The sequence below is a fragment of the Entamoeba invadens genome (assembly GCF_000330505.1).
Source record: "Entamoeba invadens IP1 unplaced genomic scaffold scaff_1105074725903, whole genome shotgun sequence".
In the NCBI taxonomy this organism is placed as follows: domain Eukaryota; phylum Evosea; order Mastigamoebida; family Endamoebidae; genus Entamoeba; species Entamoeba invadens.
Genome location: NW_004443518.1, coordinates 214,583 through 230,836, shown reverse-complemented (window position 1 = coordinate 230,836; position 16,254 = coordinate 214,583). Strand labels below are relative to the sequence as shown.

Genomic DNA, 16,254 nt, shown 5'->3' with positions numbered 1-16,254 from the left:
GCTATTAGTTCTACTATGACAAAGTGTTTGTTTTGTGAAAACAGTAGATTGCTTCCTGATAACATGTGTCATATAAACAACTGTGTTGCATATGATTACAATGGGCGATGTTTAGCATGTGCTAAAAATTACTTACTCAATACAAGTGGATTTTGTGAAATATCTATTAATTGTTTATATGGGTATGATAATAATTGTTTAAAATGTGCAAAAGATTACATTTTAAACAATGGAAGTTGTGTACTTAAACAAGAGAATTGTTTAATTACAGATGGTGTATTGTGTAGAAAATGTGGATCTGGTGTTATTTTTGGAAAGTGTGACATATGTTCTTCAGGTTGTATTCATTGCGATGGAACAAGTAAAAACGAATGTATTGTATGTGCCACGAATTATATATTAGTTAATGGGTATTGCAACAAAATTGAAAATGGAATGACAAACAACAAAGAAATGATTTCGTGCAACAACAATTTGTATATTGACGACAATCAATGCTACATTTGCTCACAAAAATATAATCAAGTTTATTTGTGCGACAGACAAAAAATTATACAATGTGAAGAAAGTTATTATATCAATGCAAATGAAAATTTGTGTATTTCCACAACATGTAACAACAACGAAACAAATGAAGAAAACAATTTGTGTTCATCGACAATATCAAATTGCAAACATTCAATAAATTCAAAATGTTTGGAATGTGAAAGTGAATATTATTTGGATTCTAATAATAGCTGTGTTATATATAATAATCTTAGTTATGCACTTAACTGTGAAATATTTAATCACTTCGGGTGTATAAGATGTGTGGAAGGATATTATCTCGAGTCAAATAAAACATGTTCGAAATGTGACACTTCGTTGTGTCAAACGTGTTATTCTTTAACTTATTGTTTGACATGTTCTGTGAACAAGTTTCTCTCTGGACACCAATGTAAATCAAATGAAAATTTAATTGGAAAATGCAATAAATTTGTTACAAGTGGAGGATGTAGTGAATGTTTGGAAGGGTACTATAAAAATGGTTTAGACTGTTATGAGTGTGACACTTCGTGTTCAACTTGTTTTTCAGCACCAACAAAATGTCTTAAATGTAATTCAACAAACTTTAAAACGACTTCGGGAAGTTGTTTACCTCGTTCACTTTTATATGAAAGTTGTGATGTGGAAATCACTGAAAATGGATGCGAAAAATGTAAAGATGGATATTACTTAGTTGATTCAAATCAATGTCAAAAGTGTGACAGTAATTGTAAAACGTGTTATTCATTTGATATGTGTTTAACTTGTACATCAGATAAGATATTAGTCGATTCAAAATGTAAGAATTACTCTTCAATAAATAATTGTAAAGCTGTTTCGAATTCCAAGTGTTCCAAATGCACTTTTTGGTACACTCCAAGTGAAAATGGCACATTCTGTGTAAAGAAAGCCGTGTGGTGGGTTATTCTCATTATAATAGTATTTACCATTGCAATCATTGTTGGCGTTTTCTTGATATTTACATGTTTAATAAAAAGTTATTTAAAGCACACATAACATCAACAAACAAGAAATGAAATAAGCACGTTCAACATGAATAAGTCCAATGTTGCTTTTTTGAATACAACAAACAAAAACATCATGTTAAATAAAACCGAAATAGTATTTGAAAATGAAAATGACACACAAAAAGAGGTTCCTGTAGGTGTTGAAAGTCGTGAATTAATATGTGTTGGGAATGTTGGTAAAAACACTTTGAAAGTGCAATTTTCATATAAAACAACAAATGAAAAATACAAAATACGAGTCGAACCACCAATTGTTGTTATAAAGAAAGGTACAGCAGTCGAATTCGAAATATATATGCGCCCAAATTACTCATGTCACATTAATGACAAAATAGTGTTGGTTTCTGTAGATATAAGGAAAGGTGTTACATCCGAAATACCAATTAATGTAAAAGCAACCACACAAATTTCAACACGCCTTGATCCTGAAGAATTGAATGAAGAGAAAAAAATTGGAGAAGGAAGTTTTGGAATAGTTTATAAAGGTATTTTCAGAGGAAACATGGTGGCTATTAAAAAGATGAAATTCACCACAGATAACCAACATTCCATTGATGAGTTTGAAAGTGAAGTAGCCATGTTAGACAAATTCAGGTGTGATTACATTGTCCATTTCTATGGTGCCGTTTTTGTACCACACAAGATGTGTATGGTGACTGAATTTGCACAATTTGGGAGTTTACAAGACTTAATTAAACATAAAACAAAAGAAGAAATTGAAACTAAGTTACGAGTCAAAATGTTACTTGATGCAGCTAAAGGTATTTCATATTTGCATGAGAACGGGATATTACACAGAGACATTAAACCAGACAACATTCTTGTGTTATCACTTGATGTAAATGAAAAAGTGAATGCAAAATTGACTGACTTTGGAAGTGCAAGAAATGTGAATATGTTGATGACTAACATGACTTTCACTAAAGGTATAGGTACTCCAGTATATATGGCACCAGAAATATTAAGACAAGAAAAATACAAGAAACCAGCTGATATATATTCATTTGCAATGACTATGTATGAAGTGTTTGAATGGAAAGAAGCCTACGCTCGTGAACAGTTTAAATACCCATGGGCAATAGCAGAGTTTGTAATAAGTGGAAAAAGATTACAATTCAATGAAAATATATTTAAAGAATGTTCTGATATAATCCAAAACTGTTGGTGTCAAACCCCATCTGAAAGATTGTCAATTGAATCTGTTTCACAAAAATTGGAACTGTTAACTACAAACATAACTTATTAAAGTTGATTTGTTATATTTTGTTTTAACCTTTAAAAAACATGAGTAAGATTGATTAATAAGTAATATTAATAAATTATTTAAATATAAATATATTAAAGTTGGTTTATTCAAAACATTTAAGTTTCATTAAATGTTGTTTTTTAAAAAATGGACAATCTATGAGGGTTTGTTATTTGAGCAGTAAAAGTTACATGATTATTTTACAGCGACTAATTTTTTATTTCATTTTGGTATTTATAGTTTAAAACTTTTTATGTGTTTGCCATTATTATGTTTGTATTCTTTTTCTCGAATATTTTTCTTTTCATTTTTGTAAATATGTTTTATGTTAATGTCATTATGTTTTTTTGCCAAAACATTGAAATTAGCATAGAAAAAACTAAAGGAGTGGTGATTAAGTTACTATAAATTCATTTCCAGTATCAGCTACTGTTGCTTTTAGAGCTATAACCATAGTCAGCGTCTTGATGCATCAATCCATCAGTTTTTATTACATCATATTTGCCATCTGAAACAAATTAATATGAGTAATATTTACCTTCGACATAATGCTACTTACAATTTAAATTCTAAAGATGTAATACTAAGGTTCGACAAGGACCACGGTTTGACTTGTGGTTAATAATTCCTATATCATTGTAAAAACTAAATATGAAAAGTTATATTTAAACCAATTTTACAAAACAAATGAGGAAACTTGTTCATTATTATTCATTTAGAGTCATTCGCTAAACGTTGTCTGGTCTGTAAAGTTGTCTGCCGATTTTTAGACCATTATAAATGGTATATTTCGGGAATTTTTTTAAAACACTAAAATCCTTGTTTCAATATTTTTCTTGTTTTTTTTTCATCTTTACCTAATACCCGTTTTTTTTAAAATAAAAATCAATTGTTTTTCGACAGAAAGACAACGTTTGGGGAACAGACAACGCTGTTAGACTGGCCCGAGTATTTAAATAGTAAGTCGAAATCTTGGTACTCATCGTAATTTTAGTGCCGTATCTATTGTTGAGCCATTCTTTTACCAACCAACTAAACAAAAGTTTTTTTAACCTTACAATGTCGGTAGAGTAATTAAAATAACATTTATTTTTAGACAATTTAAAAAATATGAAAAAAAACAAAAAAAACTTAAAAATTCAAGTGTGATATATTGTTAACAAATTCTCAGAAATTGAGACTTTACGATATCAAAAATTGATTTGTATTGTTCTGATATGCAATTCAAACTTGTATATATTTTAAATGGTGCGTTGACATTATTAATTTAATGATATGATTTTTGTTTTTTTTATTTTTTCGAATTAAGGAAATGTAAAAAATGACAAGGGTGCCATTCTGAGATTTTTGGTATTTTGTTTTAGTTTTGTTATTCATCCGCAATCCTAAGGTTAAAACGATACATTATTTAAATCTATTAAAACAATTATTTTTCCTTATATTTTATAAACCACAATTAATTAAACGTTTAATAAAAATAATTCTATATTTATAAGAAGAAAAGAACAAAAAAGTTTAAATTGTTGTCCAAAAATAAGATAACTTAAAGTTTTGTCTGACTTTTTTAAAATAATATTCAATTAAATTCTCGTACGACATGAGTATTTGTTTCATTTTTTAATATTTTCCATTCATTAATATTATATTTAAATCTTGGTTTTTTGTTTGTATATAATTGAATCAAAAAAGAAAATTGTTACATTAATCCAAAAAATTCTGAACATGCCAAAAGATTTTACCCATAAATTGTAAAATAAATATAAAAAGAGTCACTTAAATAATATCAAAATAACAACTTCATTTTCTTATTTTTAATCAAAATAAAAAGGAAAATAATCAAATATAATACAATAACGACTTCTTTGTAAATGATCATCACATTAAGTTTATTATTTGCTTATTTCGTTTCAAGAAATTCTCTTGATTATTGTGTCAATCATGAAATTGAAAACAATACTTGTTCTAAATGTGTTGATAATTATATACTCGATAAAGACGGATATTGTGACCATAAATTGGATCTTCATTATAGTTTTGATTCAACGATAACTAACCCTAAATGTGCAGATGGTTATAAATTTAATTTTGCGGATAATACATGTATTATGGGTGTTGAAATATGTAGAAAATTTTACATTAATAATAATAATCCTGATGCCTCTTCATTTCATTATTATTGTGACAGTTGTTACAACGATTTTACTGTTATGAAAAAGACTCAAAAATGTTTCGACTGCTCAAGGGAAAATAAAGGCTGTTTAGAGGCAGACGAAAATTGTGCAAAATGTTCAGAATGTAATGTTGGGTTTTATCTTGAACAAGGAAAGTGTGTTCAATTACCCAATTGTGAAACATATTTTAATTCCACTTCATGTAAACACTGCATTCATGGATATTATCCCGACAATGGTACTTGTGTACGTGGAGGCATGGACAATTGTTTAATTTATATATCACAGAGTGAATGTGATACATGTGGCACAGAATATTTAAGTTTGGAAGGAGAATGCCATCATATGCCATATTGTGAATACTTAAATGATAAAAAAGAAGAATGTGAAAAATGCAAAGACGGTTATGGCAAATTAATGACAGATTGTGAGAAATGTATGGAAAACTGTGAATTATGTGGATCAAATCAGACAATGTGTGAACAATGTAAAATTGGATATTGGTACAATTCAGGAAAATGCAGCAAATGTATTACAAATTGTGATAAATGCAGCAAAGATGATACATGTGACAAATGTTCAATGGGCTCAAGTTACATGGAAGGAACAACAAATAAATGCGATACTAACAGAGTTGAACATTGTATGATCGGTAAACCAAATGATGTAAATGTATGCCAAGAATGTGAATCAAATTATTTCTTGAGTGTAGATAAAAACAAATGTATTTCATGCGAAAAGAATTTGTGTTCAAATTTGGATTCAAGTGCATGTAAAATGTGTTCGAATAACTGTGAAACTGTCGACTCAGATGAAAGTAAATGTGCTTCTAAGTCGGCCTGTAAAAGTACAAATAATGGAAAATGTTTGGGTTGTATTGAAGGATTCTTCCTAACAGCAGATTTTAGGTGTGAAGGATGCTCAAAAGAATGTGAAGGAATGTGTTATAATAACGCAAGCAGTTGCATTGTTGAAAAAGAAGAGGGATGTGCAGAAGCTGATGTTAATCACGTGTGTATTACATGTAAAGTTGGTTATGTGTTTGATGATAAAAAGTGTGTTGATGCATCTAAAGATAGAGTTTGTCAAGTTTATGATTCGGATAAAAAATGCACTGTTTGTCAAGTCAGAGATCCAAATAACACAGACAATGACAAATTTGTTTATCCCGTTTGGAACAACACTTGCGAATTAGACAAGGATGATTCAATTAATTCCAACAATGGCGAATCATTTATTATCGTAACAACTCTTTTGGCATTATACTTATTATTGTGAAGTTTTTCTAGAATCAAAAAGACTTTTTTATTGTTATTTTTAAAAAAAAGATGTAATTTTTTTGTATTTGTTAATTTATATAATTTATTTAATAAAAACTATATATTAATGGTCAAACATGCTTTTGTTTAATAAATTTTATATACAATTGGTTCGTTTTCTATGTAACAAGTCTCATAATAAATTGAATTTGTCTCAAAACAAATAAAAATTGCACCTATATTCAATTGTGTTTCAAAACAATTAAAATGTCTCATTATTTTGTAATTTGTGCCAATAAAAACAAAAGTGTTTTATAATAATATCAAATAATCCAAAAAGTATTAAATTGTTTTATTAATATGTAATTTTGTTTTATAAAGATTGTAACATTCTAACGTGTAAATGTGTTAGAATACGCACATACTTACTTTTAATAAAACAATTTTTAAAACAAATGATCAAAAAAAAATTAAAATATCATAACTCGCTTTTAAATAATGAACAACTTACAAAATATCTGACATTTGTTTAAAAATATAAAAATTTGTTCATCAAAAAATTTATTAATAACTTAATAAAATACCATTATAAGTCAATGCTTTTAATAAACAATTGGTAAAACACCTTTCACCCACTAATGTGATTGAATTTGGCAAGTCAATTGAAGTAATTTCTGAGTCACAGAAGCACTTTCTGCTTAATTTAGTGATAAATTTTGGGATTGTGTTGCCATATTATATTTAATCTTTCTTTGTGTAAATCAAGTCTTTAAAAATAATATTTGGCTTCTTTATCGTTTGAAACAAGTCGTAATTAATTGGACACCATATCTTAACGCAAAAAAGTCGATATTATCTTGATGATTGCTCGGAATTACTCTAAAATTCATATTACTAAAAGTTTCGTTGTTTTTGGACCAAATGTTGAGTGTTTCTATTTTCGAAAAGAATTTTATTGTTTTCGTTGTTAACGGAATCAGGTTATGGTGAAATTTTAACATATTGGTATTAAACTTCTTGCAGACAAATTCCAAACTAATGAAGTCAACAAATGTAGAAAAGTATTGCGATATAACCATCATATGATACCCATCAATCAAACCCATTGATTCTAGTAGATAATAGTTCTTTTTATAAAAAATTGATAGTAAAATATATTATTAAAATATTATACTTATGGTATCTTCATGAAAAAAGTTATTATAATGTTTTTGAAGGATTTTGACAAAACACAATGAAAAAGTTATCTTTGAGTTATTTATTATCATTTTATAAAATGACGAAATTTATTATATTAATTTATTGGTGCAATTCCAGTTAAACAATAAATTGTAGCACAATTATTTAGTAAATAACAAAAATAATAATATTATTAACCAAAAAAAAGTTGTTTAAACATCATTTATAAATCCTTCATTATTGATATTTTCAAACTCCATTTGTTGACCTTCACAACTTTCATTTAATTGCGTTTGTTGTTGAGGTATGATATACATTGGACTACAAATAACAGGATACACTGGTAAAGAAAGGTATCTATTGTCAACGTATGAAGTTGGTATTGAGCATATAGGCGGGTTTTCACATACAAAAGTTGGATTAGAATATTCGTCTGTTTCATTACAAGTCATTTCAATTTCTTTTGTCTTTTCAATCATATCATTTTCATTTGACTCGTTGATTGATTTATTGTGGCTTTCTGTTGGTGTTGTTTGTTCTTCCACACAAACAACTTTATCTTCAATAATTGTTGTGTCTGATTTGTTGTTTATTTGTTCGGTAAGAGTTTGATAATAATCCACAAAACTAATATTATTTACAACACAAAATTTCTTAGTTATTTCATCATTGTTAATGTTACCACTTACAAGAGCAATCGGTTTGCCATTCATGTTGTGTGTCTTTTGAAAATTGTAAAAACCAGATTCAACAATAGAATGACCGATAAATCCATCCAAATTTTCAACAATTTTTCTTTTTTCCAAAATATAATCATTATTTAATTTATCATAATGGGGTAATTTGTCCAGTTTTTCACTTGATAAATTATTTTCAGATTTTTTAGTGGAGTTGACTTTGAATTTATCTTTAACAAATATATTCATCAATTTGTTGTTAAAATAATGTAAAAGTATTATTAGTTGTTTATCCCGATTAATATTACATCCTTTTGAACACTCTTGTGGCTTACCATTGGCATCAAACACCAGATGTTTGTCTGTTATTGTATAACTTCGAGATGCATCAAATTCCACATCTTTTTTATCATTTATAATTAAAGATATATCAAATATGCTATACATCTTTTTTGCTTTTCTCTTTTCATTGAGAAAAACAAAGGTGTAACCACATTGAGAAACCAAATAATTGACACATGAGTGGATGTAAAGAATTTTAGAATCAGTTGAATTTCTTTTTGCAAGTGTGTTTTTGGTACTGGTAGTGCTGTTAAGTTTTTTTGTGTGTTGAGACATTGTTGTGGTTTTGAAAGTTTGTTCTTTTTATATTATTTATTTTTCTTATGTTAACACCTTTTTGATCATATTTATGTTAAATTTCCCATAATTATCCACAAAAATTGCCTTTTTCAATAACCAATTCAATTTGCATTTTTTATTTTTCATCAAATTAAGTTGATTTAACTTTGTGTTGTATATTTATAATCCTTGTGTTATTTGTAGTTATTTGCATTTTATTTACATTGAAATTACAGCGATTTTTAAATAAATATCCACTTCATCTTAAAATAGATAGAAATGAAATGAACCTAATGATTAGGTTCATTTTAAATCTAAATATAAATATGTCACTCTGTTTAATTATTATATTATTAAATAATAACATTGTAAAACGATATCAAAATTAGTTTAAATGCTTTAATAATTGATTCCAATTATAATAAATTTTAATAAACAAAATTATGTATAGTTCTGATACAACAATTAATTAATAATTAATAAAACATCATCAAATAAATATAATAAAATCACACTAATTTTTTAACTGTACTAATTTCACGATTTAAAAAATAAAGGAAAAAACATCAAGCGAAATAGTTTTTTTGAGCTTTTAATTACTTTTATTAAAATATGTTATTGTGTTGATCTGGTTACCTAGTTTAGTTTTTTAAAGTTAACAACTATTCAATTATAGTTAAATTTAAAAACAATTAAAAATTAATAATTGTGACCAGAGTTGTACAGACTCAAATTCATTGAGACACATCGCCAAGTACTTTTGTATTAATTTATGAAATGGGTATTTAATAGTACTTTTCAAAACGTTGTATAACGCAACCATTACGTTACCTGGGATATTCATTCGACTTACAAAATTGTGGTTATAATCTTCACCACTGAAGTCTTTCATTTTTGTGACATTGCTTGCAACAACCGCTACAGTCATATAAGCTTCATGTTATATCGATTAAAATAAAATATATATAAAATATATTATAATATAATATAATTTTATAATAATTAAGTTATACTTTGTTGATAACTTATTATAGTAAAACACAAACAGGTGATTGGGAATTTGTTTGTAGTGACTTTGTCGAAGTGCTCGAAGTAAGTGTTCTTTTTTGAAATAGAAAAGATGTTGTTGAGTTTGTTGTACTTTTCTTTTATTGCTTTTCCCAAGTGTTCAAATGCTTCTGCATATTCCATTTTGATGCTCAATGAAGTGAATTCGCAATAAATGAGATACCCAAAGTTGTACTCTGAGATCTCCAAACACTCACACGCCACACTAATGAAAAATTCAAATATCTCAGTTTTGTTTGTAGCAACGCCAACTGTTTTTCCAAATACAGAAATGATACTGTTCAAGTCTTGTGAGTACTTTTTCGAAAGTGCACTTTCACTCAAAAAGTCGCCTATTGACACCTTTTTGATCAAATACAAATCGGTGACATACAACTGCTCTGCTAACAGTCTTAAAGATATTTCTATATTACTCAATAGCTTCTGCGTCTTCTCGTTGTAGTCCACCACCTCTTTTAAGAGTGAATTGATACCAATTTTTGTGGTGACTTTTTTGACAATTTCATCAACACTCAGAAACCCCTTTGGTGTTGTCACAAGCACTTTCTTGTCGGCCAATGAGACTTTTGTGTTTGTTATTTGCAGTAAACTCTGTGTCCTATTTTTAGAGAGACTTGACTTCTCTCTGTTCTCGATGTCGACTACAGACTCTTGCTTTTTTATGGAGTCGTCTTGTCGTTCCAAGCTGTTAGAATGCCGTGGTGTGCGACTTCGTGGTGTACTTCTTTTGGCGCTTTGTAATTGCTGTTTTGATTTTGCAGACACATGAAGTTATTCAAAAAGTGTTGTTTGATTAACAAACTGGACGACTCTGTTTTTCAGTTCTGTTGCTCTTTTGATGAAATCGTCGAACTTCTGTCTGATATCCAGTGGCATCAGAGTCCCATAGAATTCAAAATAAAGTTCGGCTACTTCTTTGAGTCGCTTTTTCTCGTGATTTGAAACATCAGTTGACACGTTGAACAAATTATATTTCGACTCGAGTTTGGATAAAAAGTAGTCATACGTGTAAGTCTGTGAAAACACAACTAAAAATTGGACGAGTAATTCTTTGGAAAATATTTGGAAGAAAATCGACTCAAAGGCAATGTCTGGTGGTACCGAAACCATTTGGAAAGTCTCTTTGGAAAACTTTGGATCAATCGATCCTTCTGGGTCAAAGACCAAGTCTCTGTTCCGAACAACAGTTTCAATGAAATACTTCTTTTGTGTGTCAAAAGAACCATCCGAGAACACTTTGAATATTTTCTCTATTGGCATTTTGAGCATTATAAGTGAGTTGATTGTTTGGTGGAAAAAGTATCTTTTTGAGGTGTTGTTGTTTACAAAGTCCATTTGACTAATTCAAGTGATGTCGTGGGAAATATACAATTACCTTCAAATATGTGTCCCATTTGTTGTATGAACTCTTCTATTGACTTCTGCAATGCAATTGATTTGTTTGTATCTGAAAAAGTTGACATTAATGGTAATTTAGTTCACATTATAAATTAATAAATAGTAATGATTCAACAATAGATAAATTGAACCATTGTTATTAAATTAATAAACAAAAATTGAAAAAAGTGTGCAGTTATTATGAGTTTGTTTATACTTTAATAACTACACATATATCTGGTTACTTTATTTTGTAATAATTAAATGATAAAATGATAAAATATTTTTATAAATCTTGTTTAATCTAAATAATACTTATTACAAACTTATGATATACTTTTGTTACATTTACAACAAATAATTAATAACAGAATAGTTATTTTAAGTCTTTAGATGAATAACAATAAATATAATAAATATTTAATTTGAAATTTACAAGCAGAATTAACTGAAAAAAATAAACAACAATAACAATAGTTATTAATATATGTATAAAAATAGTTTTTAACTTACAGATTGATGATTAAATAACATTCTTGACTAATATAATAATTAGTAATTATTTTAAACATTCAATTGGTTTACAATATAAAACCTTTGAATTTAAAATTTAATTGTTAATAATTTCTATTGACAAATAATAAATGGTTAAATGACATATGATGTTGTTATATTCACAGTAATAAAATAGTTAACAACAAAACATTATATAACATGAACATTTAATTTATTATTTAACTACATTTCATATAAAACTTGTTATAAATAGATGTATGTAGTTATAAACAATACCCCAAATTAATAATATGGGATAAGTTAATATATTCTTATGTATATAAATAATTTATTGTTATGAATTAAAAACAATTTAAGTACAGAAAGTATAATTTCAGATTGACACATTCAATATCATATAACAATTAAACTGAAATTGATTTAGAAAAAAGCAATAACCAGTGCAAAGCACATTGAGAGAGTCATCGTTGAGTCTTTTATAATATTAAATAATCCTTCTTCATCAGTAAAGCATTTTCCCAGTTCTTTGTTTATTATTTTTGAAGGCAGTCCACCACAGATGGCAGAGGTGTCAAAGTCGTTTTTGATGAACTTGCCATCTTTAATTTCTGTTTTGGTTGAAGTTGTTTCTGAAGTCTTAACACACCCAATTTTAATAAGTGTTTCTATTGGTCTGGCATCACTTTCTTTGATTTTGCAATCTTTGGCATCAATATATGCATAAGACACAGCTGCATATTCTGGAAGATTTTCAACAAATGATTGATCGCTATCAAGTTCAATTGGATCTTGATCAACCCAATTACCGCAAGTCACAGAGCCATACACCTTTGCTTTGTTTCCTTCTTTGACATATTTGGTGTAAGTGTTGCCGCCAGAATAATAACACTTATCAAGAAGATAAACGTTCATGTATTCATTGTTGGTTATCATGAAATATTCGGCTTGGGCCACAAATGTGATTAGAACGATGGAAATCATTTGATGGATTAGTGATCATCATTACAAGTTTAAATGGCGACGCAAAGCCTTAAAATACAATAACATGTGATAATGAAAACTCTATTTTTCATCAGTCAAGTTATTAACATTAAATATAACCCCACCTTCATTTTATAATTAGAAAAGACTTTGTATTAAAAATGGCATTTGATATAAAGACATATTGTAAATTGGGCGTATTATAGCATTAAAACTTTTTTGTAAAGTTTAATTATACAATTCAAATTATATGCTAACAAACTCTTAACTTTTTGTTTGTTTTTAAAAAATTATTGATCCAAACATCATATTTAATCAAATTTCATTTTTGTTTGTATTATAAAGTTTATATTGATTTAATAACAAAAATTAAAAAATCAATTTTCATTGTTATTTTATATAAAAACACACAATTTCAAACACATTCTACATTAAAAAAATAGTCATGTTAAAAATTTGTATATCTTGTGTTTTAAGTTAATTTGTTTGATAAATATTAAATCAATATAAACAACATTATTTAATTTTGAATATAAATAAACATCTGACTTTTTTTATTTTTGAATTATAACAATAATAAGTTTTGGACATATAACTTCATTAGATAACAATAATATGATACAATAATTAAAACTTTTTTTAAAAAAAATAAAGCGGTGGAAAACCGCTTCAGGAAAAAACCGCTTTTGGTTATTTAATAGAAAAATGATAATATGATTATATTTTTTTGTATAGTTTATTTTTTTCTTTTTCCTCGATTTGATTCAAAAAACAAGGTTTACAAGAATATTTTTGACTTTTTTAAGATGCTGATGTTTGTTATTGAAATTTGTGAATTGTTGTTAATGTAAATTAATAACTGGATTTGCTTTTGAAAAAAACTCACGACATTATTGTATTAAAAACTGTTCTTTGAGGTCGAAATAACAAAAAACGTCTTAAAATTTATCAAATAAAATGAACTTTTTATTAAATATTTTTCATTTTTTTGCAGAAATAAAAAATCAAAAACACTAACCCGCAAGTGTACCTTTTTTTCACACCCCCTTTCACTCCTTAAGGGATTCATGAGGATTGTTAATTTTTCTGAAGATGGTAAATATCTTTAACACTATTTCTTTCAATTTAGATTTTTTTGCCTAAGATCAAAAAGGTATATTTTGAAACACATGATTTTCTTTAAAAATGCTATATATGGATTTTTTGAAAGATGATTCTTGGTGCTGATTTTTACAAAAAAATAATCTATTTCTATTTTTTGATTTACCACAAGACTAACTTTGGTTTAAATGAAAACATTTGATAAACATTTAAATTATCGAAAAAGTCGATTTTTTATCAAAATCACAAAACAAATTAATCTAACAATTTTTAATCTTTTTTACAAAAAATACAATTTATTAAAAATCAATTCATGATATTTCAAACAATAAAAATTGATAGCAAATAACATACTGATAATTAATACTTTATGCGACGACAATTTATGTATTTGCGCAAATTCAAAACGAGAGGTTTTGGATATCGATAAAACAACAATTGATAAATAAACAAATTTGTAAAATTATTGTTTTGTTATAAACGGTTTTATTTATTTTTCAAAACATATACACACAAGAAATATATGTTTATATTAATATTTTATACAATATCAATTCTCAATAGAAATGTGTTCAATTTATTAATCTATTATATATATTATTTGGTGTATTTGTTGTGTTTTGACGATTTTTGATATAATCAATTATCAAAACTCACTTTATAAATTGTTTGAAAATATAATTTTATTTATAGAATTTTAAATCAATAGTGGCAGTGCTATCAGGGTTCGGGAAATTTTGATATTTTACATGCAAAAATATTTTTTTATGTTTAAAAAAATTTATCTTATAATTGCATTTTTTCTTCTTTAAAAAAAGGAACTAATCTTAAAAATGACAAAATTTGCACCCAATTCTATGAATATTGATGTTATTGCACAAGAAAATAGAGATATTGCTGCTTGGAAAGGAGGCGCCATATTTGCAAGTTTGTCAACTTTTGAATCAGCTTGTGTGTCAGAAGATGGTTATAATGAATGTGGTCCAAGTATCATCAACAGAGTTTGCCCTTAAAGATACTATTATTCTTGAAATTTTGTTTGTATCAATTAAATTATTAATATAAAAATTAATAAAAAAAATTAAAAATGTGTATATATATATATATATATAATTATAATTTTAGATATTTATTTGAGACTATAAATAATGTGACTTTTGTTTAAGTATTAAAGGTTAAACAATACTCTATTTATTTTTATTGTTTTTTTAGTAATCTATTTTGTTAGCCCATAAAATAATTTTATTTTTTGAACAATTTTGTTTTTAAAAATAATTTACAAATTTTTTGCTTGTTATTTCATTTTATAAATTTTAAAAAATTAAAAAGTATTACCACACTTTTGTTTTTTATCAACAAAATGATTTGTTTTAATAACATCTAATTTATTTTAGTTATTTAATTACAAATATCATTTTATAGAAATCTGTATTAGTGCTTCGCAGTTATTTAACTGAATTTTAACTGATTTTTTTTCCTGAAAAAAGACTTAATCATTGTTTAAAATAATGTGAAAAGGGTTTTATCAAATTGATTTTTTTTCTTTTTATATAAGACAACAATTAGGAAAAAATAAATGGGAGCCGTATAAGATAGATTTACCGAAATCGCACTTTTGAAACCAATTACATCAACATTGTCTATAATATGATTAACTGAAAACGTGTATACAACAATATAAAAATTGAAAGAACTAAAAATTTTGAACCAAAAAGTAGTTTAACAAAAAATATTAAATTAAAAAACAAAAATGTATTAATTAAAAAATGGACTTTATTTTTTGAATAAAACACGTCTTTAAATTGTTCAGTTCAACAATTTAAAACATGATACTGCTACATCTCATTAGCATCTTTACAAGTTCTAATACATTACATTAATAATTATAAAATAAGAGTTAAACATAACATGATAAAAAACAAATAATCTAATACGAATGATTTTTTGAGCAACTTAACTTTTTAATGTGTTGACACATAATTAAAAATAATTTTAACATTATAATATTTAATAATTAATATTTAATCATTTAAAAAGTTGCATCGTGGTGTTGAGTTGTATATGAGTTAGTATAACTTGTAACACATACAAAAACAAAAAATAACAAAATATAAACACAATGTCTAAACACTTACAATTATCTTTACCTCGGAGTTTTACAACAATTCCTAAACTTTGTTCAAACAAAGGAAAGCCTCCTGATAATAATACAGTTGTTTACAATGACGAGACAGAAATAAAAACAACTAGTAATTCATTTGTCAATCATTCACCAAAAAATACTATAAACACTTTTCCGATACATTTTGTTAAACAAAAACAACCAAATACAATAGAAACAAAAAATTCACATAAAAAACAAACAATCACATCGTTAATAACTCATGAAAATCCAATACAAAAAGATGTGTTATGGCCAACGAGTCCAGAACCTACAAAGAAATAACAAAAAATCTCCAAAAAGTTGAAGATCATTTGGATGTTGATGATAAAAAGACTTATAAT

The 16,254-nt window shown here is 26.6% G+C and overlaps 6 protein-coding genes across 6 annotated transcripts; 3 read left to right on the top strand and 3 right to left on the bottom strand.

The window, feature by feature from the left end:
- Nucleotides 1–9: 9 nt before the first annotated feature.
- EIN_521700 (tyrosine kinase, putative) lies at nt 10–1,542 on the top strand (the record flags this gene model as incomplete). The annotated part of the gene is made up of 1 exon (XM_004258466.1): nt 10–1,542. A coding segment is annotated over one exon (1,533 nt), but the record flags the coding sequence as incomplete, so codon positions are not given.
- A 36-nt stretch (nt 1,543–1,578) lies between these two features.
- Nucleotides 1,579–2,799, top strand: EIN_521690 (serine/threonine protein kinase, putative; the record flags this gene model as incomplete). Its single annotated transcript, XM_004258465.1, has 1 exon — nt 1,579–2,799. One exon carries the CDS (start codon nt 1,579–1,581, stop codon nt 2,797–2,799), a length of 1,221 nt encoding a protein of 406 aa, XP_004258513.1.
- A 1,868-nt stretch (nt 2,800–4,667) lies between these two features.
- EIN_521680 (hypothetical protein) lies at nt 4,668–6,248 on the top strand (the record flags this gene model as incomplete). The annotated part of the gene is made up of 1 exon (XM_004258464.1): nt 4,668–6,248. The coding sequence occupies one exon, from the start codon at nt 4,668–4,670 to the stop codon at nt 6,246–6,248; it is 1,581 nt and encodes a 526-aa protein (XP_004258512.1).
- A 772-nt stretch (nt 6,249–7,020) lies between these two features.
- Nucleotides 7,021–7,335, bottom strand: EIN_521670 (hypothetical protein; the record flags this gene model as incomplete). Its single annotated transcript, XM_004258463.1, has 1 exon — nt 7,021–7,335. One exon carries the CDS (start codon nt 7,333–7,335, stop codon nt 7,021–7,023), a length of 315 nt encoding a protein of 104 aa, XP_004258511.1.
- Nucleotides 7,336–9,388: 2,053 nt separating this feature from the next.
- EIN_521660 (hypothetical protein) lies at nt 9,389–11,034 on the bottom strand (the record flags this gene model as incomplete). The annotated part of the gene is made up of 3 exons (XM_004258462.1): nt 9,389–9,639; nt 9,753–10,507; nt 10,577–11,034. 3 exons carry the CDS (start codon nt 11,032–11,034, stop codon nt 9,389–9,391), a joined length of 1,464 nt encoding a protein of 487 aa, XP_004258510.1.
- A 1,053-nt stretch (nt 11,035–12,087) lies between these two features.
- EIN_521650 (hypothetical protein) lies at nt 12,088–12,648 on the bottom strand (the record flags this gene model as incomplete). The annotated part of the gene is made up of 1 exon (XM_004258461.1): nt 12,088–12,648. The coding sequence occupies one exon, from the start codon at nt 12,646–12,648 to the stop codon at nt 12,088–12,090; it is 561 nt and encodes a 186-aa protein (XP_004258509.1).
- Between the last annotated feature and the right edge of the window lie 3,606 nt (nt 12,649–16,254).